The 24,327-nt window shown below is 41.8% G+C and overlaps 1 protein-coding gene across 2 annotated transcripts in view; it reads right to left on the bottom strand.

Moving 5' to 3' along the window:
• Window positions 1–1,486: 1,486 nt before the first annotated feature.
• LOC134088873 (NXPE family member 3-like) overlaps window positions 1,487–24,327 on the bottom strand; it is a 35,010-nt gene continuing 12,169 nt past the window's right edge. The window contains exons 1-3 of one of the 2 annotated variants that reach the window (XM_062543037.1): window positions 8,484–8,636; window positions 4,723–5,063; window positions 1,487–2,590 (exon numbers count right to left, since the gene is read on the bottom strand). In XM_062543037.1, coding sequence (XP_062399021.1) covers window positions 2,396–2,590; window positions 4,723–5,016 — 489 coding nt within the window. In that variant the 5' untranslated portion in view covers window positions 5,017–5,063; window positions 8,484–8,636 and the 3' untranslated portion in view covers window positions 1,487–2,395. Of the gene's footprint in view, window positions 2,591–4,722; window positions 5,064–8,483; window positions 8,637–24,327 lie in introns of those variants that run through there. The other variant, XM_062543036.1, reaches the window with a different exon arrangement.

The raw sequence follows: 24,327 nt of genomic DNA, 5'->3' as shown, positions 1-24,327 counted from the left end.
TGTGCAATGTACAGACATATTTGACACATATTTCGCCCCAATAACTCAAAATATATTCTATTAAAGCTGCCGTCGGCAAGCCTTCAAAATTCCGAGTCTAAAGTCGGAAAATTCAAACTGATACAACTTTCAGGTCCCTCCCCCAACCTCTCCAAGCTCCAAACTGCCCCCCAAACCCCTCCCCCTCTGTAGACGAGATTATTTACGTGAGCAGCAGAGTAGCAGCGGTTGGATAGCAGCGTGCACACGCTGTGACTGACAGGTAGCGATTCCTCTCCCCTAACGTGATTGGTTAAATAAAACCGGGAGCGCTCGATTTTTCCAAGCACGATTACAGGCTTGAGAGGGAGCTAGAAAATTCGCGATTTTTCCTAAACAGCCTATTTAATAGTCTACTTTCGGAATCCCATGACAGTTCAAGCTAATATGACTAAAAAAAATGCTGCCGACGGCAGCTTTAACATAGAATCTTCAAAATAAATATACAAAATATTTCCTGTGTGTCTGGGCTGGCTTTGGCTGGGCTTCCTTAGCCCTCACCAGTGGTGTGTGAGTCTCAGAAGGCCCCTGCTGGTGGGCCACGGACCACAGGAGGCCTTGCTGCTGGAGCTGGATCAGGGTCTGGAGAAGCTGGTGGGCCTGCTCCTATAGGCCATGCGGCTGGAGGATTGTTGTTTGCTGTTGCTGCTAGAGTTCAAGTTCAAGTTCAACTTTTATTGTCATGTACTCATAAATACGCATTTATAAGTATTGCCACTCCTTGTGTTCAAGTGTCCATTCAACTACAGAAATAAATGAAAAAGAGAAATAAATAAATAGATACTATAAAAAAGAGGGGTTGGGGAGCACCAAGGGACACTCAGGAGCAACAGGGGCAAGGAAAAACTTCCTTGTCCAGGAAGAAACTTTGGGCAGATCCGCGGCTCAAGGGGCCAACTCAACTGCCTGGGGTTATGCTAGTAGAGGGAGCCTGTAAGTGTGTGTGTGTGTGTGTGTAAGGGGCTTTCATGGATGGACCCTCAAATTATAGGCCACCTGTATAGGCTCTAGCACCGGCACAGCCCTTATCATAGCTTCAGTGTCAATGGCCACACCACAGCTCCGGACCATCAGGACAGGCAGTTGAATGGTGGATATTCTGAGAACAGCAGGTCTCTTCTCAGCTATCAGGATGACAGGCTCAGAGCTCCTTACCTGGCTTGATGCCTTTTCCCAATTGGTCTAGCAGGAACCTCTGGGTGCTGAAGAACAAATCCCTACTCATTGGAGCTGGATACCACTGCAGCCCATCACCCCATTGAATGTGAAACTGCTTCTCTACAGCCTTCTCCCCGTTATCCTCGAGCTGCAGCCATTTCAGTAATTTATCAGCAGCAATCTCCCTCTAGCTTCTCATCTATCCATTCATTCATTCATTCATTCATTCAACCTTTATTTATTGTCTATAGTTCCCAAAAACCAATGAGAGTGACAACGGAAGTGGGTGATGAAAAAAATATGATTTTTATTACAACCGAATCCAACACCTGAGTGAAAATGTATACAAAAGTGAAAATATATATAAATATTTCTATAATGGAGCAGACATACAGATAAATAACTTATAACAAGCAAAAGAAAAACGGAGTCAAACACCCAACTGAAGAAAACAGTACCACGCAATGTAACCTACTCAAACTGTGATTTTTGTGTGCACTGGGCACCGTCCATAACCACAGTAGGATAAACACACTATAGCATCATAGCACTATGCCTGTGTCTAATTAAGGCTACAGGCACATGAGCCTGCATACAGTAAATGACCACTGAAGATTCCACCACTTCGAAAAAAGTTGTTTATTCCCACATAATAGCTTTCACAAATTATCTAGAGCTATGATCCCTTGCATGCTCTCATTTTAAGTTGCAGAGTTTCTAATAGAAAAAAAAACAACAGAAATAAATGCATGACTATCATTCTGTGAACGATGATCATTATCTTAGGTTCTAAGGTCATAAAATAAACTAGATTGAATAAACTAAATTGTAAACCTATTTGTTTTAGGTTGCTTTTCACCAGCAGGACTGCACCAGAGTTAGCCAGATAATACAGATCGAGGCCACCTCTTTCAGGAGATGTTACTTTCGGACTGAAGAGAACAAATTGCAACAAGGGGTCAAATGCACTATATGTTCGATTGAAACACATTAAAAGCTGTTGTGTGAAGACAGAGAAAGCAGGCCTCAAACACACAGAAACGGACAATGTCCCACTTGATTTTTCTTTCTTTCTTTCTTTCTTTCAGCCCTGAATTCAGATATCAATCGAGTATAATGGGTACAAAAATCAGATTTGGGCTGATAATCTGAACAGCCATAATGACAGAGAGCAGTCGATGGGGGAGAAACTTCCTGTTTACATGGGGCAGATAAAAGACAGAAGGATGTCAACTTCATTTTTGATGATCACTGGGCCAGGATGGAGGTCCGCTTTGTTATAGTGACAGGCAGTCATCTGCCACACATCCAGGATGTAGACTCCCAGGTCATTGAATATTTCTCGCAGGACTCGATCAAACTGCATGTATGCCCAGTTATGGCGAAAGAAATCCTGCAAGACACAGACTCACATCAGATGGATAAATTGAGCTCAACCACCTACTATGTAACACCCCTCTCTTCCATGCAACATGTGGACTGGCTCTGTGTGAGCCAGGACTGTGTATACATATTCATAATCGGTTAGCTAGAGGACTTGGACTACATCCACATGATTCTGTTTTAATTTCATTTCATAACATACATAATTCTGGTTCTTTCAAGTTCCTGAAACGGAATGATTTGAAAATGCTGTCTGCTTTGTATTCATGTGGACAAGGAATCTAGAAACACTTGAAAACAATGATGTAAAAACCCAGTGTTCCCGAATCTTCATTGGATGGTGTCAGTCTAACGTTTCTCGACTTTTCAAGTCTCACTTTGAATTCCTTTACTAGCATTGCAACATGGAACGTGAAATACAAGCTTCATAGCCTTACTTTCCAGTAGTTTCTGTGGTGCAGTTAAATGATGCACTTTACATTGCCTTGTGCATTTGTGTGTGTGTGTGTGTGTGTTATTCTCAAACTGTTCCATTTGAGAATAAAGGAGGCTACCGTGCTCTTGGGCACTTTCAATGCTGCAGAATTTGTTTTGGTATCGTTCCCCAGATCTGTGTCTTCACACAACCCTGTCTCGTAGGTCTATGGACAATTCCCTCAACCTTGTGGCTTGGTTTTCACTCTGGCATAAACCATTAACTATGAGACTGTGAGAAATGTGTGCCCCTCCCAATGATGTCCAGTGAATTAATTTAGGCACAGGTATACGATCAAGTTGTAGAAGCATCTTAAGAACCATTGATAGAAGTAGGATGCACCTGAGCTCTTACAAGTGTCATAACAAAGGGTTTGAATACTTATGTAAATGGTATTGTCTTTTTTATATTTTTTTTATTTTTATAAATTCACAAAACACTCCAAACACCTGCATTTTTTGTGGAGTGTTGGGAGTATATTGTGTAGATTGATGAAAGGAACATTTATCCATTATAAGATGAGTCTGAAACATAACAAAATGGGGAAAACTTGAAAGGGTCTGAATACTTTCCGTACCCAGTGTACTGGATCGCGGGATCATGGCGATGGATCAAAACGAAAAACAATGGTTCCATGCTATCCTTGTGGGGCTACATGCCCACCAAGTTTCGTGCATCCCGGTCTTTCAGGCTACGTTCACACACACACACACACACACACACACACACACACACACACACACACACACACAGAGGTATCTTGATAAACCAATATTTCCTTCCCTCCGTTTTCCAAAATAACATTGTGCACACTCAGTGTTTTCAGAAAAGTTCTCGTTGACACTAACCCGTGTATGTGCCATCAAGAACATGCCAAACCTGTAGGTACTAGTGTAACAAGAAGCTCGAGCCCATGTTAGCCAATCAGAATCCCGAAAATAGCAACAACATCAATGAATCACTTCCTCTGTTTCCTTTCAACTGTATTTGCAAATGTAAAAAACAAAAGAGTTGGCACCAACATTTAGCAAATTCTACTCTGAATGCATCCGTAGCCAAATGAAAACGTAAACATTGGTCACATTTTTGGCAGATGCAAGTACTGCCACTTACTGTGACGTTAGCTGCCTAGAAGGCGCATAGATTGCCTAAAACTCGTTTTTTTCAGTTCACATCCATACGTGAAACAAGAGTTTTTTGAAGGAATCATATTCAGAGGCGAAATTGCCGTTTGTGTGTAAGCGAAAGGCACAAATGAAAGGAAAAATCTGTTTTTCAAGATACCCATGTATGTGTGGACGGGATCTCAGTGTCCCAGGAATCTTTGACAGAAAATTGCTCATGCGAAAAGAAAAGAAAGAAAAAAAAAAAACCTCTGACTAAACCTATGACTGCCGCTTTGCTGCACGGCGGTCATAATAAAATTATGTAGAAACAAAAACGTAGTAGTGTGGATGTAGTCCTAATTTGACAGTGTATCAGATTATTATCTCACACTGCACCTTTGAATGTAAGTGACTTCAAATCCACAAAACTTTTTGAAGCCATTTCTAACCAAATTGCAGTGCAAGTAGTAAGAGAAGATGCCTAAATTGCAGTGCAAGTAGTAAGAGAAGATGCCTAAATTGCCGTGCAAGTAGTAAGAGAAGATGCCTAAAACAACTCACCCTGGCCCCCGTGTTGGCTGTCTTGATGATGACCTTGGTCTCTGGTGCACGTCTCAACAGTGCCACTACTGCACGCTTGAGCAGGGACACTCGGTAGGCATAGTAGGACAGAGGGAAGCTGGTATAGTGTGCACATATGTTGAGGACGAGAACAGTGTGTGGTTTACCAGCTAGGTCATCTATCGAATTACTTAGGAAGTGCATATCTGCCATGATGTGCCAGTCCTCGATGACGTAAGGGCTGTTATGTGCGCGAAAGTGCACGTCGATGTTGTTCTCCATGTCCACAGCCATATGGGGCCCATTTTTGCCATTGTTGTGTAGGTACAAGCGACTTAGAGCTGGGGGGGAGATAATTGTATGTTAGTAGTGCTCCTAGAGTTCTTGAGACTAAAGGAAAGTTAGCACAATGGACAAACAATGAATGATATTCACTTCAGCTCCATGATATACACCAAGACCTGGCATATTCTTACCCAGTCCATAATTCTGTCTACAATTGATCGGTGAGGGACCAAATATCCAGTCGTAGCCTGCAGTATGTATTTAAATAGGAAAAGATGACCTGGGTCGATTAAAAAATAATCCTTTGGCTAAAATAGCTCCTAACTGGCGAATTTAGAAGAAACTCCTGAAAAAAATGGGCATGCCACTCTTAACTTTAGGACATATTTTACTATTAATTCACGAGGCAATTTAGCCCTAAAAGTAGCACCTAAGTCGGACAATTTAGAAGAAGTTGAGAGGAATCTTAACTTACTGGGACCTATTTACAAACAATCCATGTAGCTGTTTGTAGCCATTTGCAGTCACATCACATATTTTTGAAATGTGTATGCTGGAGCTCTCAATCAGAAGGTAATAACTGTGTGTAAGTAAGTGATGCAATAATGTGACCATTCAAAGCGAAATCAGTCGTTTTGCGCACAACGTTATTTTGAGAAAATCAACAATAACAAACTTCCGGGTTAAAATGTTGAATTTTACGTTTTTGCATAATTTGACTGTACAGTTTCATATCGTGAACGCATTTCACGGAAAAACATACGTTTTGACTGTTAAACCCGGCGAAGATTCAACACATTTGCTTTCTTTCCCATTGTGCACGCACCGCTTGAAGAGGTGATTTCTCCTCTTCTGGCTTATTGTGACAGGAGAATCATGTCAACTTTGGATGCGGTTATCTTAGCGATAGTTTGTGTAATACCCTCGATATACATATCGTTGGAAAACTTAGTTTATGGCCGTTCACATGAACACAATAACTTAACTTATTAAGTTTTACCGAAACGACTGGTTCCGCTTTACAGGGTCACTAATGGGTGCGTTCGTAAATTCATTCTGACATGCTGAAAAATAGAACAACGCTCTGAAGTTCGAAAAAGATGAGCATTCTAACTCCCGGTGAATTTACGAACGATTATTTGTGTTTACGTTTACTATGGACGCAACTACGGCACTTTTTTAACAGGGTTTATATATATTATTCAGAACTCAATTCCACTGATGCGAGCTTCTTGACAGTGATGATGAAGAACACACTGAGGGCCAGATGTACGTACAGCGCCCTCCATAATTATTGGCACCCCTGCTTAAGATGTGTTCTTTAGCTTCTAATAAATTAATTTTTTTTTCAAAATAATATGGACCACAATGAAAAAAAAAGCATCAAATCCAACCTTTAATTCAAGTGTGTTTATTCAGAAGGAAAAAAATCCCAAATTAAGAAATAATTATTTTACATCAAATCATGTGTGCCCCTATTATTAGCACCCCTGATGTTAATACTTTGTACAACCCCCTTTTTTGCTAATAAAACAGCACCTAATCTTCTCTTATAATGTTTCACAAGATTAGAGAAAACAGAAAGAGGGATCTTTGACCATTCCTCTTTGCACAAAATCTCCAAATCATCCAGTGACCTGGGTCCTCTCCTCTTCAGCTCACCCCACAGGTTTTCAATGGGGTTGGGGTCTGGGAACTGAGATGGCCATGGTAGGAGCTTGATACGGTGTCTGGTGAACCATTTCTGTGTAGATTTGGCCATATGTTTAGGGTCATTATCTTGCTGAAAGACCCAGTGACGATCCATCTTCAGCTTTCGGGCAGAGGCCATCAAATTTTGATTTAAAATGTCCTGGTATTTCAAAGCATTCATGATGTCATGCACCCTAACTAGTAGAGGACCTGAGAAAGATTTGTATGCGCTTCATTTAGCGGAGAATATCTCAACTGTTCTTAACTAATATGACCCCACTGAACAACATGGGATGTGTGCCAAAATCTCTATCCGGGACGAAAGTCCTGAAAATTACCACAATAGGTGACCCTATTATCGCACTATTATCACACTACAGGTCAATGGGACTTTTTTCCCTTTATAGATATCTTCATAAACTTCTACCAGATTAATCCTCATATTAAGAGAAATACTTTTTGTATTACACTTTTTCTAAAAATAAATTAATTAATATGCTAATGAGGCAATATCTCATTAAATATGCTTATCTCCCTCAACAATGGAATTCTCTTCTCTGATTGGCTGATGGGGTGGCCATTAACTTCGTATAACCTGCTACCTTTGAAGTAGTTCCCGTATCACACTTGAATATTAATTCGCCAAACTCGTTGCGAAGTTTAAATGAACTGTCACGTTGCATCCAAGCTGAAATACAGACGTGCAGAACCATAGTAACATTGTAGCATATGACGGAGGTGGATTGTAGCTAGTTGGATGCCATGTAGGCTATAAAAGTAGCGATCTTTCAAAGTTAAAGTTAATCAGAATCCTGGGATATGCCCGCTTGACAACGGGAGAGATAGAACTAACGACTGGCTTTTGGCCGTAGCAACCAGCCATTTAGAACTAACGACTGGCTTTTGGCCATAGCAACCATCCATTTAGAACTAGTAACGGCAGTTTTGTCCTGCAAGTAGAAAGTTGATATGTGGCGGAAAGTAGTCCCTGCAGTCAAGACAGTTTTAGCGATGTTAACGGACGCAACGGTGGAATAAAACTATGTTCTAAATATACATGTTATGAATAGAAACGGGAGATAAGCGGGATAACGGCCTTCGAGGTCGACCGGTTCGATGGAAATAATGGCACGGCGGAGGTAACTCCGTCTCCGTGCTTCGCACGTCGCCGGAGTTCTAGACCTCCACCTAGCCATTATTTCCATCGAACCGGTCACCTCGTCGGCCGTTATCCCTTACGTATATGCACTCATGAAGCAACAGCTTTACTGAGGTGATCACAATGTTAAAAATGACCATGATTGTAAGGTCATAGAAGAGTATAAGCATTCTGATATAAAGAAAATGGATAAAAAAACAGTCTACCAATTACATACCACTAGCAACAAACAGGAATTGCCGGTTATTTATTGACCTAAACTTTAAAAGCTCACATTTCCTACCTGTTCTAAATATTGCTGTCATCACCACAACTTTTTCTTTTCAACAAAAGTTTACTTGGCAGCCATAGTAACCTGAGGTCATAGCAGAGTATATGTATATATCCTGGGGTGACCCCCCAAAAAACCTGTCCAGCTGTCTGACACGTTTCCACCCATACTTCACAATCACAAATATCCACCTATCAATCAATCAATCACACAGTCTGTGTCTGTCTGACCCCCAAAAACCTCCTGTCCACCTGAGTCAGATGTATTATTCCCTGCCCACAACTTAATACCAGTCAATCAATCAACAAATAAATCAATAAAACAAACAATCAACCAATAAATCAGTCTTTCTGCCTTTCTGGGAGACTGTCCATTTGTTTCTCCATCTATGTCGGTTCTTTGCAGTCTAAGGTAGCCTGACAGCTCTACCGTCTCCCCTTTCCTCTGTCTGTGGCTCTTGCTTGACCAGTTTGTCTGTGCCTCTTGTTTTTCCAGACGTGCCCTACAGACTTGTTATCTTCTTTTTCGTTGCCCTCAGCATTCTCTCTGCAACACCCTGATTCTCTTCTCCTTCTCCCCATGTCTTCTCTTCTCCCTCTATTGTCATCTCTCGCTGCAATGTCTGTTATTTAACGCGCCTCTCCTCCCTCTCCTCAAGCTCTCGCATCTTGAATCTCCTCCATCCCCTGTCTGGTCTAGTGTTACATAGAATACCAGCCCAGCCTTCCAGCAGCTCATTGCACTGTGATCCCCACTCCCCCAACGCCCACCCCACCCCCCCATCCCCCGCGCCTTCCCCCATGGCGCCCTCTGTTGCCTCGCGCAGTGGCTTCCTGGCGCAGCGCCAGCAGGTCCTTTACTCCCGTACCCCGAGGGAGGGGTGTCAGGGGTGTGGTGTGCAAACCGAGACGGAGGTTGTGGTGTATGTATGTGTGTGTGTGTGTGTCCTTTGTCACACAGACAGTCGATCACAGGGGCCTCGGAGGCTTGCGGTGAGGTGCGGGGGAAGGATCGGGAGGGGTGTGTGTGTGTGTGTGTGTGTGTGTGTGGGGGGGGGGGGTGTCGAGAAGACTTTGGGAATTTCACTCTCCACCAAGCTGAGAGCAAACTCATGTTCGGCCGGCACTGACACGCACCCATCTCCCAGCGCGCCTGCACTCCATCTGAACCATATGGCCAGGCTTCATGTGTCCGTGTACCCGTAGTATTTAGAGTAAACACGAGCTCTTACATGATCTAATGCCATTGCGGCATATTGTGGTACGTGACCAGGGTGTCCCGCTCCGACAGGAAGCGTGCACTTGTTTTGCACTTGTTGGCCCCCACTCCTAGGCAGTCTGGTTTTTCTGGTTTATTTTTGTATGCTGTGACACGCCGCTATGCAGCAGGACAGGGAGTCACCTCTCAAGGGTACAAATGAGGTGATGAGCCGCAATGGCGGCAGTATGTGGCGCGGACAGGAGAGGGGAGCAGGGAATGAGGAAGAGGAGGCAGGAGGGAAGGAGCCACAATGGCGGCTGTCTGCGGTGTGGACAGAAGAGAATGAGGAAGAGTAGGAGGCAGGAGCCGCAATGGCGGCTGTATGTGGGGGCCGTGGGGGAGAGTGGCGCTGTGGAGGAGAAGGGAATGAGGAAGAGGTGAGGGGAAGGGGGGGGGGCGGGGGTTGACCCATAATGGTGGCAGCGTGTGGGAGCATGAGAACATTTTGAGAGGACCGCTTGCACTTCAACTAATGCTAGAAAACATATACAAAGAGCCTATTATCAACAGCAACTTTGGGTCCAAGCTCCATTTACAGATGCCACCTCGACCTTAAAGGGATATTCCGCCATTTTTGGAAATACGCTCATTTTCCACCTCCCCTCGAGCAAAACAATCGATATTTACCTTGTTCCCGTTCATCCAGCCATTCTGTGAGTCTGGCGATACAACTTTTAGCTTCAGCCTAGCATAGATCATTGAATCGGATTAGACCATTAGCTTCTCGCCTGCTAGCTTCATGTTTAAGAGTGACTAAGATTTCTGGTAATTTTCCCATTTAAAACGTGTCTCCTCTCAAGTTAGAAAGTGCAATAAGACCAACTGAAAATGAAACCTGGCGTTTTTCTAGGCTGATTTGACATGGAACTACACTCTCATCTGGCGTAATAATCAAGGCAACTTGCAAACGTACCATAGGCGCAGTGATATCTTACGCAGCATCTGAAAATAGTCCCCATAGACAACAAGCAGTAGTAGTGCCAGTAGCTGCAAGTTGCCTTGATTATTACGCCAGATGAGAGTGTAGTTCCATGTCAAATCAGCCTAGAAAAACGCCAGGTTTCATTTTCAGTTGGTCTTATTGCACTTTCTAACTTGAGAGGAGACACGTTTTAAATGGGAAAATTACCAGAAGTCTTAGTCACTTTTAAACATGAAGCTAGCAGGCGAGAAGCTAATGGTCTAATCCGATTCAATGATCTATGCTAGGCTGAAGCTAAAAGTTGTATCGCCAGACTCACAGAATGGCTGGATGAACGGGAACAAGGTAAATATCAATTGTTTTGCTCGAGGGAAGGTGGAAAATGAGCGTATTTCCAAAAATGGCGGAATATCCCTTTAAATTCAGCTTCTTATGGTTTTGTGAGAAAGGGCAGTTCATTGGTCCCTGAGATTGTAATCTCAAAGCCTGAATGTTTGCCAGATCCCTGCTCGTGTGGCAAGTGTGCACACAAGAATTGCTGTCCCTGTCGGGTAGCTGGTATCCATTGCTGCAAATACTGCAAATGCAAGGCAGGAAACAGTTGTAAATATAGCCGCAAGCGGCGATGGCGGGCCCGAGCACCTGCGGTGCGGACCCATGACATTTTGGAATCTAACAAAGCAGCACGTGCCTTGTGAAATTCACATATTTGATGTGTGCACTACTTGTTTTTGCATGTTTTATACACTGGAAGCACTTACTCACCTCTTGTTGTTTTACATTGATGGCAGTCACCGGGTGGCTTTACATTACAAACATGTAGGGTACAATAATATGCTTCTAAGTCATTTGTTTATGACATACATTTTGTGATATGCAGTGTAATGCAGACAACAGCTGGTAGTTATTCAAAATATCTCCTTCCAGCCTATACCTGCTTAGGGGACGGGGGGGCTACACCAGCCATATGAGTGAGGCATGTCAGTATCAGCCTTATCATAGTATCTAATATTTAGGAAAGTTTCAGACTAATTAATGGTGTTGTAAATGTCTTGTCACATTAACTATTTGGTCAGCTGGTGGCACTAGACCAGGTTAGCAGTTTGGGCATGTGGATATCATCAGATTTATGTTACTAATATTTTGTAAATAAATTCCAAAAACTATTCTGTCTTTCGACAGCTGGTGACGCTATGCTAGACAGGCATATTAGGTCTTTAGATGTCATATACACCTGGTTTGACTAATCTGATGAAAGTGACTGTGATCTACAAAATGCGGTTCTGACTGGAAATCCATATTTTAAATCTTAACCAATGCGTTGATATGGTGTACTGTAAACCTTGCACATGAATACTGAATTTTGGATATTAATATGTGACATGTAAGACTAGCTTGTTTTGTGAGGATGAGACTTGGGTCTGCATTGTCAGTTCCCAGTTTAATCATAAACATGACTTTCTACTGAATAGCCATTAATATAGAAAATACAGTTCTGATTCGTTATCCATGTTTGAGTATCAAGTAAGTGTACTGTAAATCATGCACATGTAAGGCTTACATGAACATCTCAGATTATTGAATTCACAAAACCTGTTGCTGTATTGAGTGAGTGTGTGTGTGTGTATGTGTGTGTGTGTGTGTGTGTGTGTGTGTTTGACAGAAGGGGGGGGGTAAGTACAGTAGGAGAAACAAATGGGGAATGTGTGTGTGTTTGTGTGTGTGAGTGTGTGAGTGTTTTTACAATCTGCGCTCGTCCACGCCATTCATAATTGGAATCTGCAGCCTAGACATAGCTAGTGTTAAATCATCTTCATGGACATAACGATTTTCCATTAATATTTCCCCTTGCAACTTCATAGGCTACTTTTGCGTGAAACACTGCCAAGCATAAACACATTTTGCATGAGCACAGCTGTTTATTCGTGCATATGACAGAAGCAAGGTGTTCTCGAAATTGTGCACAACCTTCCATATCCCAGATCAATAGGCTACATGTCCATAAAATAGCGTATGCGCGATTGACTTTTTTAAGTCAGTCACGCATGGCGCAATTGGATGCTGAATTTAGGAGAAATTATGTTTTGCGCTGGACAACACCTCCTGCGTTGTACATGCAATTTAGAAAGTCTGTAAGTGCAAAACGTTAGCCTAATTCGTTGCACCTAATATGTAATAAGTTCCCAAGAGAGAAATGTGCATTTTTACTTTTTTGACCCGACCCACCCGCAATAGAAAACACTATTAGGCCTACCCAAATCCGCCCGACCCGCGGTTATCCGTGGGTTATGGGCTGAACCGCGCATCACTACTACTCTGCCTCCTGAAACATAGGCGACGTAGATGAGAACTGCAAACAGGCTGGTGCACAAGAACTGAACCAACTTAGAACCAGTATTACATTAGAGCCTGTTTATGAACGTTAATGCTTTTCATGCAAACACACCCCACAATTGTGTTACAGTCATCAGTACAAACAGCCTCTTTGTAAACAGATGAGAGACCATAGATGTGAGCAGTGTTGAGAAGGTTACTTTAGAAATGGGTCATTCCACGCCAAATCAACCAGAGCGTACGCACTTGCGTCTCAAAAAAATCTGAAAAAAATACCATGTGCACCTATGTTACCCAGGAGACACTCTGTGAAATGCTTTTGTGCTAAGATCAGTACTTTTCAAGTAACAGCCAGTTTTACGGGGGGAGGGGAGTGTCAAACTTGTTCTGCCTCTTTTTTTTTGTCAAAGTTCACAAGCTCATTGCTCAAGAACTAGAATTTGTAGGAGGCTCAAGTTTTGCAGGCTGGTGCATAAATAGGAATAGAATGCAAAACCAGCATTACCTCTTCTTTTTAAAAACACCTTGTCTTATGCAAAGAAATAGAGGTAATGCTGGTTTTACTGCATTCTATTCCTATTTATGCACCAGCCTGCAAAACTTGAGCCTCCGGTTGATTTGACGTGGAATGACCCGGCTATGACTTTACACAAAAAAACATGAAGGCATTTTCTCATTAAGCTTACACGTGGTTATGGCTGAGATGCTTTCAAATGAAAGCACTTGTATCTATATGAATGTACAGAGATGGGGCACATCTTGATGGGGTTCCCTGCCACAGCTTTGTGACTGGTGCCCACCTTATGGAGTGGCAAGAGACTTCCCCATACAACCCAATCATAACCTGCTCACATGAACCTGTGTGGAGTGACTACACATCAGAGAAAAGTGATCCAGTACCTCTAGGCTATTGGTTGTAGGTTGGTAAAGAATACATTCAGATTGCCCATATTAATAATATTTATATTTACACTGCAAAAATATTTATTTTTACACTGCAGATGTGAACAAAATTAGACTTCCAGCAGGAAATATGAATGTGACAATGATCTGTCCACTCCCAATGGAGGTACGAGCCAAAATGAAGCTTCAGACATTCTAGATGTGACAGAGGTGGGACAAAGTCATTGTTTGGCAAGTCACAAGTCAGTCTCAATTCATTGCCCTCAAGTCCCGAGTCAAGACAGGCAAGTCCCGAGTCAAGTCCAAGTCAAAGGCCAACAAGTCTCAAGTCAAGTCCCAAGTCCTACGTTTTGAATTTCGAGTCCTTTCGAGTCTTTTTTAAAATTGAGTGAAACAGGTAGTGACCGTTTATTATATTACAAAAATATAGGCAAAACCGTTACATATTTTGTTAACAATTTATAGCATTTTAGGATCTGCATAATTACTTATAACTAAAAATATTCAATAATTTGAATACTTCATATTGATTACACTTGTCCTTAATGATATTGCAGGGGTGGTGTGTAGGTCTAATTGAGTGCCTGTCACTTTAAGAAGTAGGTTTCATTCGGTTTTAGCAAAATAGTCACGCATAGTTCAAGGATATAGTTTTCATTAAATAAAATGAATGTTAAAAAAACTAACAAGGTAAAGGAAATATTTCTGGTGTCATAGAAAATATCTTGCAATGTTAACTTCTATGATTTAGGTAGGTTACCGTGGCATGGCATTGTGTTGTCCCGTTCTACCATTACATGACATGGAGTTTGATATGTATCCAATGAGTGACAACCAGTGCTCAAAACAAAACGTTAAGGTAGGCTAGGCTATTCTTCTCCTGGTAACCAGTGGAATGGATTTAATGTGATGAAGGCTCGGATGAAGCTGGGAGGAATTTAACAAGTTCTACACACCGTGATTCGTTTCTTGTTGGTCTCCACGTAATTTTTGTAGGCAGACTAAATAATCGGTATCATTTTGCTAGCGCATTCACGTTCGTTGTCTGGCCCTGGACCAAAGATTCTAGAACAGAGCTCTGTTCTAGAATCTTTGCCCTGGACTAATAGCTTGTTCCGCGTGGTTGGCCGCTGTCGAATCAAAACAATCTAAGTGATTTGATTGGATCTTGTGCCGAATACGGGTCTCTGCCACACACGCACAGGCGCACACACAGAGATAGATCAGTCCGTGTTAACATACTTTTGTCTTTTTATCTTTGTTTTTTTTTATGGGAAGTAGCAAGTCTTTACAAGTCAACAGGCGCAAGTCCAAGTGAAAGTCCGAGTCATTGATGTTCAAGTCCAAGTCGAGTTGCAAGTCTTTTTATATTTTGTCAAGTCGAGTCTAAAGTCATCAAATTCATGACTGTCTGACTCGAGTCCACACCTCTGGAAAATAATAAACAGCTTAACATGACCCATTCCATTTTCCTCCCTCTCCTTCACCTCTTTCTCTCTACTGAAATGGGGATGGTAGCCTACTGCCTAGGCCCAGGGCAAATAAATTAAATGTTCTGTCTCAACACTCGGAGCTCAGCCTCACATTCAGTGTAATTGAGTTACGTAATAGAGATTTTTGCTGCCCTTTTCCTGACTCTGGACCGGTAAAGGTCCTGGATGGAAGGGATATCAGCTCCAATAATCCTCTCTGCAGCCCTATTGTCCATTGTAGTCTGGCCCTGTCTCGTTTGGTGGCTGACCCAAACCAGTGATGGAGGTGCAGATGACAGACTAAATGATCGCTGAGTAGATAGTGGTCAGCACTCCTTAGGCAGATTAAATTTCCTTAGCTGTCTTAGTATAACTTTTGGATAGTGTCAATGTGGGGAGACCATTTTAGGTCCTGTGAGATGGTTGATCCCAGGAACCAAAAGGAATCCACATTGGACACTGTGTCATTCTGAATGGCAAGAGGGGGGAGTGGTAGGGGACTTGTCATCTCCACAGTCCTCTTGGGGTTAAGCTCCAGGTGGTTCTGACTGCACCACTGGACCAGCTGCTCCACTTCCTGTCTGTAAGCAGATCAAACTAATGACGGTGGTGTCATCTGCAAACTTCAGGAGTTTTACAGATGGGCTCTTTGACGTGCAGTCATTAGTGTAGAGAGGGAGAAGAGAAGTTAAAAAAGTACAGTAGGTGACTCACCCCCTCCCACAGCCACACCCACAGCCACACACACACACACATTCATGTCAAAGACCGCCTATGGGTGACAGCAATAATGTCACCTGCCACTATATAATCACACTTTGAAGCATTGTGTTGACACACCTGATCTACAGAAGACAGGACACAATATTATTCAACCACTTATATAACCACTTACATATTAACCTTTAAAAGGGTGGGGTTTGAACATTCTAACACAAGATTAGATTAACAAGATTAACAAGATTAACCACTTGTACAGGCAATGGTTATCTCCAAGCTGGACTACTGCAATTCCCTGTTAGCTGGCTTACCTGCTTGCGTATTAAGACCACTACAGTTGATTCAGAATGCTGCAGCACGACTGGTCTTCAATCAGCCAAAGAGGACACATGTAACCCCTCTCCTAGTTACTCTCCACTGGCTCCCTATAGTAGCCAGAATTAAATTTAAATCTCTCACTCTGGCCTATAGGACACTGACTGGATCTGCTCCTAGCTACTTCAGTTCTTTGATCAAGATGTACATTCCCAACCGCCCATTGCGATCTTCTGAGGAGCGTCTGTTATGTCGACAAACCATTCATGCTAGGTCAAACTGTAGATCCTATTCTTCAGTGGTTCCGTGTTGGTGGAATGAGTTGCCCAGTGCTCTCCGTTCCAGCAACAGTTTTGGATCTTTCAAGAGGGGTCTTAAGGCATATTTGTTTAATATGCACTTAGTCTTTTGAGCGTTTGTTATGTGTTATGGTTTGTATAATAGTATTGTTTTGTCATAATTTGTCCATTGTTAGAATTTGACATTTATTCTGCTATTGTCCTTAAATTTAGCCTTACCATGCTATAGTTATTGTTATTATATAATTAACTGAGTGACTTATTTGATTGCTATTCTCATTTCATTGTTTTATTTCTCATTAGGTTAGTGCTTAATTGATTGTTTTATTGATAATATTGCTATTCCCCCTTTTTGTAATTGTTCACTGTTATTTAATTTGTATTGTTATTTATTTGTATGTCGCTTTGGACAAAGGCGTCTGCTAAATAACCATAACCAAATTAACCAAACCAAGATTAACCTTTAAAAGGGTGGGTTTTGAACATTCTAACCCAAGATTCCATTCCGCAACAATTCAACGTTCTAAAATTATATTCTTTAGAATGTTCATTTTCCAACATTCCTGTCACACCGGTGTGGGTGTGACGGTACACTCTTAAGTAGGGTTCAGACCAAAGATTCCCGACGAGACGAGCCGCAACGTAACGTATACTTAAAGCACATACATTATTTCACAGACACAACAAGCTTGTATGCGTATACCAATGCACAAATCTAGCATAACCTATGCATAGATGGCTGTGTGTAGTCTGCGTACCATAACATTTATCTTGAGAATCGTAGGCCCTATAGGATGCACCACTCATTTGAGGTATAACACCACTTAGTTAAAAATGAAAAAGCAAATACATTGTATTGCATTGCATCACAGGTATCTCTGGCTTACATATTCAAAACTGCACAAAATTTGCCATTCATGGGGGGGGGGCATACAATAAATATATGTGTATATTTAGTCACTGTACACCAATCAGTCTGTACTGGACATAGTTTTCTGTAAATATATTGAGAACCATAGGACAAAAAAAGAGCAAAGCAAGGCATTGTAATTGCACATAATCTTTAGCGGACACATACAAAGCTGTACAAAATTTGAAGTGTGTGATTATCATGACACCCTCTGAATGCATGGCAAGTTTCCTGGAATTCCGGGAGGGGAGGGGGGGGGGGGGGTATCAGTTACACGCACATACACACGCACATACACACACACACACACACACAGAGTACACACACAGAGTACACACGCACACACACACGCACACACACACACACACACGCACACACACACACACACACACACACACACACACACACAGATCTGGCTGAACGTGATGCTTGTTTGTATTATAAGAATTAGCCAGATCCGTGCAGCAGCAAGATGTCGAATGTGCCCACTGAATTGATGCTCCATAAATAGACCCCAGGATGTTTTTACTCTGGTGTTCCTTAGATCCTTTTGAACCATGTACCTGTTGTCTGATCACTTCCTCCACCATCAAACTGAACTGGATTACAATCAGACCCAGGTTGTTGATTCATTTAAATGAAACACCACACAGAAGTCCTCAAAGACATCAGTTCTGTCTTCACAATGTTTGACTTGGGAAAACCTGCAAAGAGGGGCAGCTCACACCACTGTTGGAAGGGAGGAAGACGGACACCAAGTTTTGAGTTAAAGGACTATTCTAAGACATATTATTCCTACACCACCCAGCGGCTGAAATCTCTGAGCATGCCATGGCAACAGTTAAGCAACAATGCCTCCATGTAACCTCCAGAGGTGGACACCCCGGTTCCAGAAAGTAAAAGTCCTGCCATGCATATACTGTATTCTTTCATACAGGTGATATCACTAACTATCTGATCTACCTGGCAGCTAATTAAGATGAGCTGGTTTATCATCTACCCTAGCAACCATCATAGAAACAGCTTCATTTAACATAGACCTCTGAAGTTCGCCTACAAAAAAGCCACCATCTTTGCCCAAATAAGGAGATCCGGTATCTTGAGATTTTTTCTAGGGGAAGATAACATGGGGATTTTCAATTATCGCACCTGTTACACTATCACGGGGATGATGACATTGGAAATGCAGACGTTTTTCACTACACAGTTTTGTCCACTGCCGTCTAGTGGATACTGTGATCTTCGGTAGATGAAGACGGCACACTTTGATCTTTGCTACCCCAGAGCTAACTTACAATGCAACTTGCCATAGGCAGTTAGCTTCAATTAACTCCCGGATAGCCACACCCTAGGCCAGAGCTCTGTCTCTGACTATCGATAGCAATAACACACAAGCCCACCAAATTTGGTTCATTTTCGTGAATGTATGTGTCAACCACAACAGACAATGTGCTAGGTGGCGCTATAGAGTCCCTAAGCCACACCCTAGGCCAGAGCTCTGTCTCTGAAAAGCAAAAGCAATAAGACACGAGCCCACCAAATTTGGTTAATTTTCGTGAATGTTTGTGTCAACCACAACAGACAATGCGCTAGGTGGCGCTATAGAGTCCCGAAGCCACACCCTAGGCCAGAGCTCTGTCTCTGACTAGCAAAAGCAATAAGACACGAGCCCACCAAATTTGGTTAATTTTCGTGAATGTTTGTGTCAACCACAAAAGACAATGCGCTAGGTGGCGCTATAGAGTCCTTAAGCCACACCCTAGGCCAAAGCTCTGTCTCTGACTACTGATAGCAATAACACACAAGTCCACCAAATTTGGTTCATTTTCGTGAATGTATGTGTCAACCACAACAGACAACGCACTAGGTGGCGCTATAGAGTCTCTATGCCACACCCTAGGCCAAAGCTCTGTCTCTGACTAGCCATAGCAATAACACACAAGTCCACCAAATTTGATTCATTTTCGGGAATGTTTGTGTCAACCACAACAGATAACGTGCTGCTAGGTGGCGCTATAGAGTCCCAAAGCCACACCTTAGGCCAGAGCCCTGTCTCTGACTAGCAGAAGCAATTCCAGATGTAGCTGCCAAATTATATACAATTCCTAACCTTTTTTCTGCCTATAACACCAACTTCCTGTTTCTTAATGAAACGCCATCATTCAAACCTTCGCCATTTCAATATACTTTTGAAATTCAAAAATCTGGTCGCAATTCCTCTCAGGCAACCCCTCAAGATCATTTTAGTGCTTAAATGACATAATTTCGATAAACCGTCTAGGAGAAGTATTTCAAAATACATGATGTGCAAAAATCTGAAAATCTCACTTAATTTAAATTTTGCTAAGATTCACTATATAGTTTGAATGTAAAACTTGTTCAGAATAATACAACACACATGTCCACCAAATTTGGTTCATTTCCGTGAATGTATGTGTCAACCACAGTAGACGGCGCGCTAGGTGGCGCTATAGAGTCCCTGAGCCACACCCTAGGCCAGAGGTCTGTCTCTCAGTAGAGGTATTAATTCTACAGGTAACTGCCAAATTTCAAGAGTTTTAGAGCATGCCAAGTTGGTGAAAAAAGGCAAAACATTCCGGTAAGGGGAAACCGCTATAATAATAATAATAATCTGAGCAAAAACAATAGGGCCTTGCACCTACGGTGCAGCCACTTTCAGTGGCCGCACCTCGGTGCTCGGGCCCTAAAAATCCTATAACTGAATGAGATACCTGGAAAAAGTTAAAAGTTTTACCTTGCAACACAGGGAATAAACCTGTTGTACTGTATTTTTCACTTTAAGTTAATGTTCATATGATAATAGCAAGGTTGTATATAAAATATCTGTATTAATAAAATGCTTGTTTTCTTTTTTTTTTTAAATCCCCTTGTTTGTATATTGTATTTATAATTCAATACAGCACAACACAGGACAAATATAAGCTTGTGTCCTCTTGACCGTAGATATGGGCAGGTGTAGGCGAGTGGCTATTTTCTTGTAGCCATTGCCTGACTTGTGAAGGTCGACACACATCTGCCTTACTTAAACGGTGTGTTCCTTTGTCTTTCCCATGTTGAAGAGAAATGGCCTCTGTGTCACGTCATATTTATACCCCAGGGAAACAGGATGTTAAGAATGACTAATTAAATGTTCATCTAATGAAATGTTCATGTACATACTCTGATAAACTTTGTAAACTACTGTAGAAATGCAGAAATACTTTACATTTATTTCCTAGGAATTGTTAGGGGTGCCAATAATTGTGGAACAGGTAATTTTATGAAGAATAATTATTTCTTAGTCAGGGTATAAGGTACAAGGTATAAGTAAACAAGACTGGAATACTAAATAAACAACAAGAAAAAACCCACTGACTGAGGGCAAAGAACCTAATCAAGACGCAGGTACTGAAAAAAGCCCCTCTGCTTCTCTTCCTCTCTTTTATATACGTTTTACTCATCCCTTATATATGGTCAGTTTCCCTTAAGGCCATCGCCCACCAGAAAAGTACGCGGCAAGCCGCGCCACGAAAAAAAAATAGAATTTCATTGTTTTCAATGGAGCATCGCCCACTGGAAACGTCTGCTGCGCAGCAGCCGCACAGAGATAGAAAACTATTCTAAAATCCTGCGCGGCAAGCCCAGACCGCCGAACACCGCTGAACGCCGTTTCTGGTGGGCGTTGGGCTTTACAGTGACCCCTGATTGGAAGCCCTCTGTTTTGACTTTTTACAGTGCATGAAAACTGTTCTTCCTAGGCATTTTCTTATTATTACAGTGCATGAAAATGCACTGCACTGTTCTTCCTAGTCTTCTACTTCAACTTCAACTTTTTATTCTTCTCCTTCTAACGCACGCAATTCAGCCTGAACCGTTTAACATAGAAACTTCATTCAAACTGTGTTACGTAGACCTTACTTATACCACTGCTTGGTCAAATTTCCTATTGTGATGCGCTATTTGGAACGTGCTTTATTTTTCTATATACTGCACGGCTATGAAGTAGTTCCCTTCTTTTGGGCTTATTACACTTGAATATTAATTCGCCAATGTGAATTTAACAGTAAAAACAGCAATGTTGTTGTTGCAATGTTGTTATCTACTGTAAGATAGCGACAATATAAACGAAAATGATAGTAGCAGTGGTATAAGTGGGATAATCAACTCCACGCCGTGCGTTTCTAGGAAAATAATGCACTTATCGAAGTGTAAAGTCCCCTCTGCCTGCGGCGTCGGGTCCTTATTACCACTTAGAACGTGCATTATTCTCCTAGAAACACACGGTGCGTCGTTGATTATCCCTTACTAAAGACACCGGAGGAATGTATTTTTCAACTTTGAAACTTTTATACTTTTTAAATTATTAATTAAAAACTATTAACATTTCCCCATAGACTTAACATTGCCCCATTATGACATCAGCAATTAGAATCTTACGCCAGCTGGCCAGCCACCTGCAGCCAACTGTCAGTTTCTCTGGCTTTAAGCATACAATCTCTCTGAAGACTACATCCTGTTAAACTGTTTCCTCTGTCCACAACTGTTTTCAAAATGACCTCACTGCAATAATACACTATTAAATCAGTTAACCATTGAAACTACTCAACTATTTAACTGTTCAACCATTCCAACTGACAGTTATCATCAACTATGCCTCCAGTCAACTATATGAAACCTCCATGTACCTAGCAACCAACATAGCAACCATTAAAATTAAGCGCTTAAGACAATTTCCATAGCAACCAACATGATGATACTACAGTATCTTCTTTATTCATGATAGTGGGCATCAAGGATACCCTAGCAACAAATGTTTCAAAATAAAAGTCCTCACTAGCAAGTTAGCATGGTTAGCATTTTTAGCATAACTGCTAGAAATCATTGACAGTAAAAGATATGAACAGAGCTATCACGTAGACGTCAGCATAGACCGAGGAAGCAAATTTCAACGTTTTTTTAGGTCTTCTATTCCCGTCATAGGTCTCCTGCGCAGGCTCAGGTGTCGTACATGTGACGTAGGCACGTAGTCTGACCGAGTCTGACCTATGGCGAAGCTTTACCCTCTCTAGACGCATGCGCATTAACACTTTAGCATTGATTTCAGAAAAACATTTATTACTCCGCCGATAAGACAGTTACGAGGTTATAACGGCAATCTCACAATGTTGTATTTACTCCGAAAATAGAACATGTTCATATAAAGGCTTAGAACGTTTCAGCTGTAACGTTATTGATGTCAAAAGTGGCGCTTACGCCCCGTAGGATTCAATGGAATGGCGAGCTAGCACTGGTCTCCTGTTTAGCATGGCGGCCGCCATACTGTCTACACTCTCAGAACGTTCGCTGCCCCTTGTTAGAAATCATCAACTACGTCAGCTAATCTGGTTAGCATTGCTAGCATAGTTTGCATTTTACCATTACAGCTAGAAATCATCAGTGTTACTTTTAAAAAGTAATTAGTTACCGTTACAAATTACTTCTGCCAAAAAGTAATTGAGTTAGTAACTCAGTTACCACACTGTAAAAGTACTTAGTTACTCAACAAAGTAACTGACCTTAATTTTGTGTTCTATAACGCTATTAACATCTTTAACGTCAAATATATTTACATTAACTGATTGAATCAGTGGGTGGAAGTCAGAACGTGCGCATGGCATCCGCCCACCCAGCCCAGGCTCGGGGTGGCTAATCGGGAGATGCGGGAGGATTTCTGGTGGGCCGTTAATGTTTTGGGCTGGTCTGAATATTGTGAGCTTAAATATATTGTTTCTGTTGATTTGCTGCGCGCTTGCGGCACTTCAGCAGCCTGGGCTGAGTGGTCGCGGCCCCTTACTCGTAGTTTCCCAAATATTAACAAAGTAGCACTCACAAAACTGTTCGGAAGTCTATATTTGCAATCCCCTTCTCCAGTTGAACGGCCCTGTGCTATGTATGCAGCAGTAAGCAACGTGTAGCCTAATAGGCTAATAATTATTTTACTGTAAGGTAACCCCCGATATCAAAAGCCACAATGTCACTATTATGCTTATAAACTATTGTGGCAAGTTCGGTCGGCTACGCTACGCTACAGTAGCCTACCTACAGTATGTGCAGAAATGAAATGGCTTGGATTTGGTGAGTAGCCTATTTAAGTCATTTCTTTGCCTCCTGAAGTTGGATATGAAGTGGGCCTATGAATGAAATTATTTCCAGATTCAACTCTGATGTACAGTACAGGTAGCCTACTAGTCTGTCAAGGTCAAGAAGAACAATAAGAAATGTCAAACTACCCAGTAAGCACATGAACGTCTGCAAGGCGTCTTGCAGATGTGTCCGAAAGGTCTGCTGGACGGCTGCAAGATGTATTCTAGAGAGCGTTTGCTCATCTGGAAGACGTATCGGATACGTCTTGCTAAGATCTTCAAACAGCGTTTAGCAGCCGTATCCCAGATGCTCATCAATACGTCATAATAGGACATCCATCTCCCTAACGTCTTACAAAGATCTTATAAAGGTATTAAATATGATAAAGATCTAGAACTACGACACGCATTCTCAGTGAGATGCCGCCGCTGTTTGTAAGATCAAAATAAGACGTTCTAAATGGAACACGATGTATTTAAGCTGTTCAGATCTTTTCCAGGCGTCTCGGAGACGTATTTGTCTCTATTTGTGCTGACTGGGTAGCTACTAATCAGGGTGATTAGTAATATACATTTGTATTAGCTCAGGGGAGGGTATTCCTACATGATCCTATCCAGTGAACGCGCTTCATTCAACTAAATTGTAGTAACGCAACGCTTTAAATTCTCAGTAACGATAACCGCATTGCAACGATGAGAAAAGTAATTAATTAGATTACTTAGTTACTGACAAATTAACGCTGTTAGTAACGCCGTTACTCCCAACACTGGAAATCATTAGCTAAATTAGCTAATCAACCTGGTTAGCATTGTTAACATAGTTAGCATTGCTAGCATATGTTAAAAATGCTTACTAACTGCCAGAAATCAATAAATAAGTTAGCTGATCAACCTTGTTAGCATTAGCATTTTTACCATAACTGCTAGAAATCATTAGCTTA

Source organism: Sardina pilchardus, chromosome 8 (genome assembly GCF_963854185.1).
Source record: "Sardina pilchardus chromosome 8, fSarPil1.1, whole genome shotgun sequence".
NCBI lineage: Eukaryota > Metazoa > Chordata > Actinopteri > Clupeiformes > Clupeidae > Sardina > Sardina pilchardus.
The sequence above is the reverse complement of the archived record's forward strand: the minus strand, read 5'-3'. Positions and strand labels throughout refer to the sequence as shown.